Here is a 13,616-nt window from a genome sequence, read left to right as displayed (position 1 = left end):
CCTCAAACCGATGCCGCATGATGGTTGCCCATGCCACCTTGGCCCAAGAATCCTTCGAACCGTCTGAATCGGGCCAGAGAAAATTCCACACTAGGTGGCGAAGCTGAGCTACACAAGAAGGGGAGAAACACTAGCATGAGGCGATGTACCATGCCGTCGCTAGGAGGATCTGGTTGATCACCAGGGCTCGGCCTTCTAAGGAAAGGCAGGTAGTACTCTAGTTGGTCAGCTTCCGCCTGATAGAGCGGAGTACAAGAAGAAAATACTGGGCAGGAGTGATGTCAAGTCCCACCTGAAACCCAAGGTATTGGACGGTCTGCCCTCTACACACCCATCTGAATACCAAGTGGATGCCCCACTCTGTGCTAGAGTTCGGATCCGTAAGAGAACCAACCAACTTTTGCCACTTGATATTTGCCCCCATTGTAGTGCAAAACACCTCCAGAACTAGTCTCACTCTCTCCAACATTAGCTCATTGTCCTCTATATATAGTGCATTATCATCTGCATACTATGAATCTAACAGCTCCATCTCCTCCCTCACGGGAAGTCGAAGGCCACATAGCCCAATCACACGTGACCAGAGGAAGTAGGACATCGCCTCTGCAAAGAGTAGGAACAGGTATGAGGCCATAGGACAGCCCTAACGAACCCATCTCTCCAGCCAAAACTCCTCCATCCTCCTGCCACCTATGAGAACCCTGCTAGTAGCCGATCTGTAGTGCACAGACCCCGCGGATCCATGCCTAGGGGAGGCCCAACCTCACCATGCTGCCCTCTAAGAAGTCCTAGTCAACCCTGTCGCGTAGGCTTTCTCAAAGTGCAGGAGAAGTACAGCCAATCCCTGACCATTGTGCTAGGCCCACTCAGTCGCCTTGAAGAAGGTAAAGACGTTGTCAAGGATGCTCCTATCCTGGACAAAACCTATCCGTGTGCCATGAATGATGTCTGGCAGCAAGGGGCGGAGTCGCCTACCGATCATCTTAGCTAGTGCCTTATAGGCTACTGACAACAGGGTGATCGGTCTCCACTAGGATAGCTCCAACCAATCTCCCCCTTTGGGGAGAAGACTGATAAGACCTACCGATAGACTCCCTGGGATCCATCCAGAGCTGAAGATCTCCTGAAAGGCTAGTAGTAGGGGGTCCTTCACCACCTTCTAGTAGGTAGTGAAGCTGGCCTTAGAAAGACCATCCTCTCCCAGGCATTTTTGCCCGTCCCGTGCATGGAAAGCCTCCTCTAATTCCTTCTCTGTGAAGGGGACTTGGAGGGAGCGACCCATCTCCTCTGTGACGAGGGACGGGATGTGATCCCAAGCTTGCTGTCTACAGCCCTGTCCTCTAGCTGAGATTGCTTCCTGCAGGAAGAGGCGTCTGTAGTAGTTAGTGGCATTCTCCATCACCTCATCTGGGTTGGAGTGAATCCTCCCATACTAATCCCAAAGGCTGTGAATCTGATCTCCTGAAATGCGAGGCTGATGCACCTGGAAAAACTCCCTGCACATTGTGTCCCCCTTCCGTGCCCAAAAAGATACTGAGTTATGGAAGGAAAACTCCGATCGCCTGTCCTCGAGGCTAGCGAGGGTTGCCCGTGCATGCACCTCCTGTGCATGGAGAATGAGATCCCCTGATGCCACCTAGAGAAATCTCTGTGTGGCTGCTAGGTCTAATCAGCGTGCTCCCTCCTCCTTCCAACTCTGCTCCTTGGCCTGCAGGGCTGCCTCTTGGCAGATCCTGCTCGACTCGGCTAGGACCTCTGCAACCTTCTCTGCAATCTGGTTCCTCTTGTCTCACTCCCTAGTCCAGAGCTGCTCAATCTGCCTCCTCACCTCCTCCCTTCTGTAAATCGAGTCGGGGATCTGATAGGATCGAGTGTTCGAAGCTGAAACTAGGGGATCAAGTGTCAGGAGGATCAGGCAGTGATTGGACAGAGTAGTGCCGGCCAACTCCCCTATCTAGCCTCCGTGAGAGCACCCACTCCCCCACATAGAACATGTCCAACTGTTCCAGCAAAACTCCACCCAGCCGCCTGTATCCCCAAGAGAAGTCCAACGGCCTCTCCCTCCTAAGGATTGGGAGATGTGATCTGCCACCTGACTCTTCACCTCCTCCTCTGTCTGTGTCATCGTCCAATCCCCTAAGTGAGAGGTCTGCAGGAAGAAGGCATAGTTTGGTCCATCCAATGGTGCTAGTAGATAGACCTTGCCAGTCCTTGACTTGCGTACCACGAAGATCCCCACCTCCAGAGGTAGTGGAAACTCTCCGCGCTCCGCAACTCTCAAGAAGGACCACGAACCACTGCGAAAAAATTCTTGTATTAACAGCTGCGCCTGTCTTGAAAAGTGTGACGGCGGCAGGTAGTAGGGATAGATGAGCTGGTGTCTGTGTGGGGAGGGGGGGACCAAGGCTACTAGTGAGTGCAGGATGTAGATGTATGTGGCGCATCACCTCCTGTGGGAAGAGGGGGGATGGGGGCCGGGGGGATTACTTGTACTGGGTGCAGATCAAGAGGGCTGATCAGCGAGGAAGATGGAGGGATGGTGGGGTGGTCGGAGGTACAGGGCGGGTGTGGGGTGGGGGGCCGATGGCCCTAGAAGGAGGGGCTGTGGCCTAGGGTTGGTGGGGGATCCATGAGAAGGGGGGGGGGGTGTTGTGGTAGCTGTGGGATCTCGGGTGAGGTAGCCTGTGGCACGAGTGGTGGATGTGGGGGATTGTGGTCCTACCGGGTGGGGCGGGTGGGGGGGCGGCAGGGGTGCTCTACCGGGGGGTTGTCGCTCGCCCTCTTGCTCCCCGCTGTGGTGGTTGTGTCTAGGGGGCTGACCACGGCCCCCTTGTCGCCTCCCTCTCTGTTGTCTCTGGACCCGTGTAAAACCGCCAGCATCCACCTACCGGCCTGTCGGCGAAACCGCCTTGGCTCCGACATGCATACAATCTGTTGCCTAATGCCCAAAGTCATAGCAGTGCGGGCACTGCACAGGTTGCTAAGTCACAATAACCCGCTACCTAAAGGAGTATCCTGTCTCAATCTCCAAGAACTTTGATATACTCTTTGTATCTTTCATGGCCACCCGTACCTTTGGGACTCCTACAATTGTCACTGCATCTGCAAAAATGGCACGAACTGTGCCGAAGAGCCGTCCAAAGTCCTCCACTAGTTGGCGGTACTCTACTGCCACTCCGGGGAAAAGTAAAGTGACCGGATGTCTAAGAAACCTGTTATGGAGTGCAAATGTCTCCATTGTGAAGCCGCTGTACCAGGGAACCATATAAATGACCCCTTCGTGGAGGCATAGGGTGAGCTATCATCCCCCGCCCCCTTGCCATCATCCCCGCCTGTGCTCACCCCCGCCCCCTGGCCATCATCCCCGCCTGTGCCCCCATTTGTGCCCGTCACCCCCGCCCCCTACTCGTCGCCTCCCCCTAGTGATGCTTGCCCGGCTATTGCCCTACCTGCGGCCCAAAAGCGCATCTGCCCCACCAATTCCCCCCGCCCCGCGCTAACCCCGCCTCCTCCGCCTTGAGGCCCGGTCAGGTAGACACACCACTTGATTGAAAAAAAAAAATCAACTCCCCCCCCCCCCTCCAATTGCTCCATCCCCCTGCAGCAACTCCCGCCCCTCCGGTAGCACAACAGCGTGATAGGTAGGTTCTTAGCAAAGGACGTGCAATGGAAACCTCTGGTCAGACACCGGCACATTCTGCGAGTGCCCCCCAATCAAACACCTTGCACATCATCCTCTTTGAGGAACATCTCTTAGCCATCTATGCAACAAAGCTGGAGTTTGAAAGAAACAACGGTCGGGTCGTTAGACACTCCCCATCGAGGGCCCAACTGTGGGATTAGCTCCACTTCACGCTACACATTGGCACAGCACAGATTGCGGAGGCAGTCCTCATGGACCAAGGGATCTTCATGGTTCAACTCACCTCTACGGATGCAGCTCGTGAGAGCTAGTGGAGAGCACACCCTATGCCTCCACAAAGGGGGCCATTTACATGGTTACCTAGTATAGCAACTTCACATTGGAGACATTTGCGCTTCATAACAGATTTCTCAGACATCCAGTTACCTTTCATTTCCCTGGACTGGTGGTAGAGCATCGCCAATTAGTGGACGACTTTGGACAGCTCTTCGGGACAGTTCTTCCTGCCTCCTTTGCGGGTGTAGTGACCACCGTAGGAGTCCCAAAGGTACGAGTGGCCCTCAAAGACACAAAGAGTATATCAAAGTTCTTGGAGATTGAGGCAGGAGGTTACTCCTTTAGGCACTAGGTCATTGCAACTGGGCAACCAGGGCATTGGCTGCGCTGCCACGACTTTGGATATTAGGCAGCAGATTGTACGTGTTTTGGAGCCAAGGAGGCTCCGCCGACAGGCCCGTAGGTGGACGCTAATAGCTTCACATGGGTCCAGAGACGATAGAGAGGGAGGTGGCAAGGGGGGCCGTAGCCAACTCCTTAGATGCAGCCTCGACATCAGGGAGCAGAAGGGTGAGCGATGCCCCCTCGACAGAGCACTCCGCAGCCTCCCCACCCGACAGGACCGCAATCCCCCACATCCACCACCCGCACCACAAACTACCTCACCTGAGATCCCACAGTTCCCACACCCCCCGACCCCACCTTCCATGCCCCCCCCAACTGACCCTGGCCCACAGCTCCCCACTTCCACGGCCACTATACCCCCCCTCACACGCCCCATGTAACTCTGTCCATCCCACCATCCCTCAATCCTCTTTCGCCCCACCACCTCCCTTGCCAAGCACCCCCCCTGATCCACACCCGCTTCAGGTGATCCCCCCGAAACCCACCCCCCCCTCCCACAGGAGGTGATGAGCCACACATGCCTACATCCTCCTCGCACCAGCAGTTTTCCCCCTCCCACACAGCCAACTTATCTGCCCCTACCGCCTATCACACTTCCATAGGAGTTCTTCCGCAGTGGCTCATGGTCCTACCTGAGAGTTGCGGAGTGTGGAGAGTTCCCACTACCTCTAGAGATGGGGATCTTCGTGGTTTGTACGTCAAGGAGGGGCAAGGTCCATCTACTAGCACCACCGGATGGACCAAACTATGCTTTTTTCCTTCAGTCCTCTCACTGAGGGAATTGGATGACGACATAGATAGAGGAGTTGAAGAGTCAGGTCATGGACCACATCTCCTAGTGGATGGGAGAAGGACTAGCTTTGTTTGCATACCAGTGGCCTGGTTGCATGGACATTAACTGGTGGGCTGGTGCCGAGGTCCCACACTTGAGCATTATCTTTCAAGCCCCTCCACAGTGGAGAGCTCCGAGGGATGTGATCGAGTGGCCGCTGGCACAGGCAGCCTGTTTCTACCAATGTACAGAGTCATGACTCTCAGCATGGCTGATAGATGCATTGATAGTACCACCTGGAGCATCTATCACCCCTATGGTCTGTCTGAGGGCCACCATGGGGGACTGGAGTTCGCCGTCCAAACCTGCGGCAAAGTGTACTTGCATGCCCCAGAGTTTTTTCTCCTCATCAACAACCTCCACACCGAACAGATGCTTGTTCAGTCAGCCACAGGTTTTCCCATGAGCTTACAACTTGCATCCTGGAAGGTGAATAGTCTTCACTATAGTAGGGCACGTGATTCCAAAAAGTTGATTGTTCAATAGGAGCTGCACTCTGCCCTTGCCGCGGACGGATCGACATCTTACTTCTACAGGAGCACAAGCTCACTCCCACCCAAGCCCAGCGGGTAGAGAAGGTACTCCTGGGCAGCTCGCACACTTATTGGAGCACGCCACAGGTGCCCAGGGCAAGAGTGGAGGCGTATGCACCTCTATTGGCCCGAGTCTCACCGCCTGTGTACGAGACCATGGGACAATAGTGGCAGGGAAGGTTCTATGGATCAGATTGGATATTGGGGACTCATGCCTTGAAATCCTCAATGTCTAAGCCCCTATACGGAGGTTAGGGCACGCAGTAGGTTCTGGATGGAAATCGCAGATAGACTCCCGGAGCTAGACTCCTGGATCGTTGGAGGAGACTTCAACAACCTGGAGGCTTTGGAGGACCAACACGGCGCAGAGGTAGAAACCCCCAGGGCATGGCTGGGGAGGAGCAAGAGGCATAGGACATCTTTCTAATGGCAGTAGGAGCAAGCGATGCCTGGAGAGACCCTGCCTTCCATAGGAGGGAGAGGTCACTGGACTTCTCTTGGGGATACAGGCGGCTAGGTAGAGTCCTGCTCGAGAGGTTGGACAAGTTTTATGTGGGAGAGTGGGGAGGCTCTCATGGAGGCCAAATTGGGCAGTTGGCGGGCACCACATTGTCTGATCATTTCCTGGTTCTCCTGACACTCGATCCCCAAGTATCTACCCTAGACACATCATCCTATCGGATCCCTAACTCGATCTATAGGAAGGAGGAGGTGATGAGATAGATAGAGCAGATTTGGACCAGGGAGTGGGGCAGGAGAGACCAGATCGCAGAGGAGGTTGCAGACATCCTAGCTGACAAGTCAAGCAATATCTGCCAAGAGGTAGCCATACACGCCAGGCAGCAGAGCTGGGGGGAGGAGAGAGCACTTCGGTGGGACCTGGCAACCACGCAGAGATTATTACACGAGGCACTAGGGGATCCAACCCTCCATCCACAGGAGGTGCCCGCGTGAGTAGCCATTGCTAGCCTAGAGGACAGAAGCTCGAAGTTCTCTTTCCACACCTCGGTAGCTTTCTGGGTACAGAAGGGGGACACGATGTGCAGGGAGCTTTTCCAGATGCACCACCCTCGCACCTCAGGAGAGTAGATACACAACCTTTGAGATCAGTATGGGAGGACTCATTCTAGCCAAAACCAAGTGATGGAGATTGCTACCGACTACTACAGACGCCTTTCCCAGAAGGAGACAGCCTCAGCTAGAGCACAACAATGTAGACACCATGTCTGGGATCACAACCCGTTCGTCGTCACAGAGGAGATGGGACGTTCCTCCTAGCCCCCTTCATAGAGAAGGAACACAGGACGGGCAAAAATACTTGGGAAAGGATGCCCTCTCTAAGGCCTTCTTCACTACCCACTGGGAAGTGGTGAAGGACCCCCTACTGATGGCCTTCCAAGAGATTTTCACTTCAGTACAGATGCCAAGGAGTCTATCGGCAGGCCTTATCAGTCTTCTCCCCAAAGGGAGAGACCGGTTGGAGCTTTCCCAATGGAGACCGGATCACCTTATTGTTAGTGACCTATAAGGCACTCGCAAAGATGATTGGTAGGTGACTACACCGCGTGCTTCCAGACATCATCCATGACACACAGACAGGCTTTGTCCAGGATAGGAGCATCCTAGACAATGTATTCACCTTCTTTGAGGTGACAGTGTAGGCTCAGCACAATGGATAGAGATTGTCCGTACTACTCTTGGATTTCAAGAAAGCTTATGACAAGGTGGACTGGGACTTCCTAGAGGACACCATGGTAAGGTTGGGTTTACCCCACGCTTGGATTGGTGGGGCTCTATACTTTACAGATCGACCATCAGCAAGGTTCTCACAGGTGGCAGGTGAGAGGAGGAATTTTGGCTAGAGAGATTGGTCCAGCAAGGCTGCCCTCTAGCCCTATACCTGTTCCTACTCTTTGCAAAGGCGATGTCTCACTTCCTCAGGTCACGTGTGAGCGGATTACGCGGCCTTCGACTTCCAGTGAGAGAGGAGACTAAGTTGTTAGATTCAACGTATGCAGATGATACAGCACTCTACATAGAGGACGATGAGTTGATGCTAGATAGAGTGAGGCTGGCTCTTGAGGTGTTCTGTTCTGCAAGCAGCAAGAGCAAAAACCAACTGGAGAAACTCGGTTGGTTTTGTCACAGGCCCAAACTCTAGCATGGAGTGCGGCGTCTAGCGGGATTTAGATGGGTGAGCAGAGGGAAGACTGTCCGGTACCTAGGGTTCTAGGTGGGACTCGACATCACTTCCGCCCAGCAGTTTTTTCCAATCCTCGATTCTATTCGGAGATAGATGACCTAATGGAGCACAACTTGCCTCTCACTAGCCGGCAGAGCCCTAGTGGTTAACCAAGTCCTCCTAGCGACGACTTGGTACATCGCCTCGTGTTGGTGCTTCTCCTCATCCTGCGTAGTGCAGCTTCGCCACCTAGTGCAGAACTTCCTTTGGTTTGGGTCAGACAACTCCAGGGATTCCAGGGCCAAGGTGGCATGGGCAACCATCATACGGCATCAGTCAGAGGGAGGGCTGGGGAACATAGACCTAGAGTATCAAAGGATAGTCCTCTTGGGCAAGCTAGTTGTCCGTGGCCTCACACCAAGAGGGCAAAATTGAAAGGTCCTACTGCAGCAGGGGGGGCTTCAGGATTGTAGAGCAAGGCTTGGCGGTGAGTGGAGGCCATCCCTGAGATGGATCTTCACGTCAGCCCAAATCACCCCCCCAAGATTACCTTTCCTACGCACCTTGCTTCGTGTGTGGAAGGGCCTCCGCAAGGCCCTAATCCGAAACCCCCCAAGCTGCCAGGAGGAGATAGACCATCAACCACTAATTTGGAACCCCCAAGTCAGAGATCAGAAAGGGGCACAGATTGGCAAGCACCCTCAAATCCAGTGGGCTAGTTGGGAGGCTGGCTCGGCTCGTACCATCAAGACACGGCGGGAGGTGTACAGCATGGTAGACGAGGAGGTGCTACAGCGAGTATTAGGCTACCAGAGAGGAGTGGAGTTGAGAAGGGAGATAGACGTAGCAGTACCTCAGGAGTGGCTTGCTCCCCCGATACGAGAGCCGATAGAGCTCAGAGAGGTATAGGCCGCTAGGTTTTCACCAGCACGCATCCCCCTACAGGTGGCAGGTAGAGTGGGCGGCGCTGCACCTGGGACTTTCTTCACCGTACAGGAGGGGGGCCATCTGGCTCTTGATAGAGGGCAACAAGATGAGGGGATAGCTGTCCTTTCATGAAAGAGGATCCGGGTGATTGGCCTTCAGGGGAAGACATGGCGGCTGGGCCCTTTTGTCTTTTGGCAAGAGCTCAAGGAGTGGCGCCGCTAGATCTGGGAGGAACGTCCACTTGATGAGCAGGAGTGGGATCCGAGAGAGTGGCTATGGCCACCCACTACGGTCGCCAAGAAGCCATCGAGGTTCCTGGAGTACACCGGATTGGCAGACACGTACTGATGCAGGAGGATATGGAGTGGGCATCATCACATAGCACGCACTTGGTAGGGCACAGCATCACGGAGCCTTTTCAACGGACCTTCTGGTGCCGCCTATGGGATAGCTGGAGGCCAAGGATGGTATCATATTTTCTATGGTTGGTGACACATGGAGGCTTGGCAGTGGAAAGCTTGCTTGCCCAGATGCAGAAGGAGGGAGGTTGTAAGTGTTGCACACAACAACCTCTAAAAACCCCAAAGCACTGCCTTTGGTCGTGTGAGGTGGCGCAGCTCGTGTGGAGAGGAGCATGCTGCATCCTTCGCCATATAGCACCCAACCTTGGATGTATCTCGTGGGGAGCTTTCTGCTGGCAGGCGGTCAGCCAAGGCCGTCATCTTCTGTATGAGGCCAGGATGCAGGATACGATATTCATTATCAAGGCAAGGTCGTGCACAATGGTCGGTTTGGAGGCTCTACCCATCCGCCACGTAAGTACTGGAGCCCACAGCAAACCACTTTGAGGTATGGGAGATCATAGGGAGTCTTACTGATTGTTATATTTGGAGGGTGTGGTGTTAGGAGGCTTTCAACGGAGAGAGACTTTCAGTACAGGTGACCTTAGCGGAGCTCTAGACCTCCATCATCCACTCCCTCCACGGCCGACGGGATAGGTGCAGGGTGAGTCCAGGGCTTGTTAGGAGCTCCGATGTCATTTCGTGCACACTTGGGGTGGCCAAGACCTGTTTTTCGTGATGCAGCCAGGCAGCCCTAGATGGCAATACACTTCCATGGCTTCTTGCCCCCATCCCCCCCAAATCGCCTTGAGGGGCTTGTATACATGATGTATTTGTGACTTTCATCAGCTCCAGGTTGTCTATTGAGCATGAGTACTCCGTTGTAATCAGTTTTTTGAGTAATATAGTCCCCCACATTTTACTTGCAAAAAAAAAAAAAGTTTCTTCGTGACTTTTGCACTTTTCCAGTTATTAATACAGCTACCCTTTATGGGGGGGGGGAAGATGAGACTGTCCATTCCACCCTGGTTGTAACCACATCGTGATTTCCTTTCTTATCATAGTAGCCTTTGACATTTTGTGTTGTCTTCTACCTGTCTTTGACACTACCTAGTTGGTCAGAAGGCCCTTTCTAATATGTTTTTTCTTTTGCTCAAAATCCTTTGTGAAGAAAAAACCAAGAGAAATCACTATGTATAACAAGTTACTACTAGTCATAGACCTAATATGAAGAGTTCCAAGGGTTATAACACACCTGTCCATTGTAACAACCACCAGCTATGAGACCTGGCTTTGTTGGGTTGAAGCGGAGACTAAAAATATCTGACAAACTCTCCAGGATTATCTGCAATTTCACAGATTACAGCAGAATGTAAGATCAAACAAAATGCATAAGTATCTGCATCATTCTTAAACATAGAATTGGCACAGGGTATATATATTCTTGATTCTACAATCATTTTATCCAATCAAATAGCTATGTCCTGGATGCAGAACAAGAAAGTGATGTTAGCACCAGCAGTCTGCAATTCTTCTTGAAACATTTAAAGATGAGTTGATGTTACAAATTGTAAGCTTTCTATGCATGAGGAGCCTCCACCACGGTTCCCAACCATAGAAGTGGTAGTCAACTTTCCAGTGATCGTCATTTTCATCTATTTGAGCTGCTGGTTTGTCCCATAAAAATCAAAGACAAGATTATCTTCCTCAAGCCTAGCAGCATAAACACCAAAACCAGAAGCATCTAAGTATAAACATGCCAAAGAACCCTAGCAGCTGACACATTAGAGACCTTCTAAAAGAAGGCTCACGAATGTTTGACTGACTCCATGGTCCAAACCACAAAAAATCCTATGTCCCTTCATGGAAGCACCTTTCTCGTTCATAATCAATGTCGGATGCAGGTGGGCAGCCCCAGATGGCGATACACCCTCCCCCCTCCATGGTTCTTGCCCCCATCCCCCCCAGACCGCCTTGAGAGGCTTGTATACATGGTGGACTTGTGATTTGCATCAGCTCCAGATAGTCTGTTGAGCACGTACACTTTGTTGTAATCAGCCTTCTGAGTAATATAATTAGCCACATTGTACTTGCAAAAAAAAGTTCATAATCAATGTTGGTTTGCACTTCATGCATGTTTTATCAAAGTGTGCAGCAAAAGATGGAATGAAGGTATGAACACAAAAGGCATGGAACTGCACAGACAGAAAAAGCACAGTACAGACATAAGATAACAGCCCTGAGCGAGTGCAGGATGCACCCAAGTGAGGGCACTGTGGAGGGAGGGCAGAGAGACAGTAGCATTAGGGTCTATTTGTAGAAAACCCTGTTGTGGACTAGAAGTGTACAAGTGGATAGGATGTGTCCAGCCAGAACATGGTTAAACAGATTAAAGTAGCCAACCAACCACAAATGGATGAAAAATGTCAGAGATCTACAATGGTCCCCACTACTCAATGATGGGGCTCACGACCATGAGATGGCATATACATACCACTAACCCTCAGATTTTCAATGGGGCACTGAACATGACATCTCTAGAGTATAAGTTGGGAATACCATCTCTAATACAGATCCACCAAGGGTACATACTCCACTCCAAAAGAAGTCCGATAGGTTTCCTTTCTAGTAGTTTGTGACTCCATCTCAAGTGCTCTAATAAATACATCTGATCTAAGAAGTCGCAAAGAAATCTTAGTAGATATACTTGTATGCAAAGGAAGTTAGGCTCAAGAAGACATGATTGCCTACACCCAATCTTGGAGAGATTAGGCAATGAAGGAAACTTTGGAAAGTAGCTCCTAAAGAAAATCAATGAGAACGTCAAGATGGAGGCCTTTATCTAAGACCCCCTCTAAATCTCCACAACACAGCAAGAGGAATAATCTCCATAAGACAGGGATGAATAGTCCGATTGGGTGCGTACAGGTCACAGGAGTAAGCTAGAAAGCTTCCAGTACTAACAAATGATGGCTAACCCTCTCTATGACAAGAGAAAGCTCCACGCCTAAAAAGAACTAGGAGAAATCAAAGCCAAGTGTATGATCCCCAGAGCTATGTCTTGAAGTATGAAGGTGGAATTTCCCACTGATAACCTGAAGTATTCAAGCAACCAAACAGAGAAAGGTAAGGATCACTCCCACAAGCCAGAATTACAGGAAGAGATCTAAAGTTGGCATTGCTGAATACCATGCTGCAGAAGTAATCATGAATATGCAGATGTCTGCAAGTGAAACACAATCCTCAAACCTATAACATTGGATCTTGGGAAGCTGAGGTCTATGAAACACAATCCAAGCATGACTTATCCCAATCTGTGATTTTAAACTCTTTCAAGCTCATGGTTGAGATTAATATGATGGGTCCTATCCCAAGCTGTGTAGCAGTCAAACAAGTATTCTCACCACATATACTATGCCAAATGTTGTAATTGTGAGTGGAATTTCGGGAGAAGACCTTGCATTAACTCAACTATGGTGGAAGCATTCCTTTTTTTCCAAGAGTAGGCAACTTCTGGAGGCGCCTAGCAAGGGTTTGGTTAGGTCCAAACCCTGAACTAGGTCCCACAAATTTTGTGAGTCTAAAACATGCCTCATCGAATTTGACCATGTAGTGTAATTAGACCCATTGAAACACGTCTTGTGAAGTAGATGAAGAGCAAGAACTTTCAGGTATTTGATAACACGGGTAAGGTGTGAAGCCATGAATAGAGTTGCGTATGCTAAAAGGTGTCGTAGGAGGAGACATTGGAACCCAAAACCCTTGCACGCCTATAAGCTATGGCACTAGAACATAGCCAGAAGGTCCACTAGGTAATGGCATGTGTGCAAATTGTGGTAACAATTGGTTAATACTCAAGGGTGGGAGCTCCCTGCCCATCGCGTCGCGACCGCTGCCCCTGCCCCCGCCTATCCATCGCACCACGCCCCCACCTGATCCTGGCGACAGCCTGCTGATCCTTGCTGCAGCTCGCCTGCGCCGGACTTGCCACTCCGCTTGCTGCGCCTTCGCCTGACCTGCCTCCTACTTGTGCCCGACCTACCTGTCCTTGCCTGCCCCACCCGCCCCGCCTGCTCCTGCGCCTATCCCACCCGCTCCCATTCCGCCTTCTCCGCCCCTAACCGCTTGCCCCCGTCCGCCCGTTGCCCCACTTCCCCCTCTGGTAGCATAGCAGCGTGATAGGTAGGTTCTCAGCAGGGACGTGCAATGGAAACCTCTGGTCAGACGCCGGTGCATTCTACGAGTGCCCCCTAGTCAAACACCTTGCGTGTTGTCCTCTCTTAGCAACAACTCTTAGCCGTACGGGCCATAGAGCTAGAGCTTAAAGAAACAACGATATTTGGTCAGGTACTTGGACACTCCCCATCTAGGGCCTAGCTTTGAGATTGGCTTCACTCCACACTGTGCATCGGCACAACGCAGATCGTGGAGGCGGTCCTAATGGGCCTGGGGATCTTCATGGTACAACTCACCTCAG

General features: G+C 51.8%; 1 protein-coding gene across 6 annotated transcripts in view; it reads right to left on the bottom strand.

Moving 5' to 3' along the window:
* LOC148037805 (uncharacterized) overlaps nucleotides 1-13,616 on the bottom strand; it is a 231,536-nt gene that overhangs the window by 99,864 nt on the left and 118,056 nt on the right. For all 6 annotated transcript variants that reach the window (XM_087676760.1, XM_087676758.1, XM_087676761.1 and 3 more), the window contains one exon: nucleotides 10,395-10,484. In XM_087676760.1, coding sequence (XP_087532886.1) covers nucleotides 10,395-10,484 — 90 coding nt within the window. The remainder of the gene's footprint in view (nucleotides 1-10,394; nucleotides 10,485-13,616) is intronic.

The sequence above is a fragment of the Lygodium microphyllum genome, chromosome 4, assembly GCF_053477565.2.
Source record: "Lygodium microphyllum isolate KBCC chromosome 4, Lygodium_microphyllum_v1.1.10, whole genome shotgun sequence".
In the NCBI taxonomy this organism is placed as follows: Eukaryota; Viridiplantae; Streptophyta; class Polypodiopsida; order Schizaeales; family Lygodiaceae; genus Lygodium; species Lygodium microphyllum.
The sequence above is the reverse complement of the archived record's forward strand: the minus strand, read 5'-3'. Positions and strand labels throughout refer to the sequence as shown.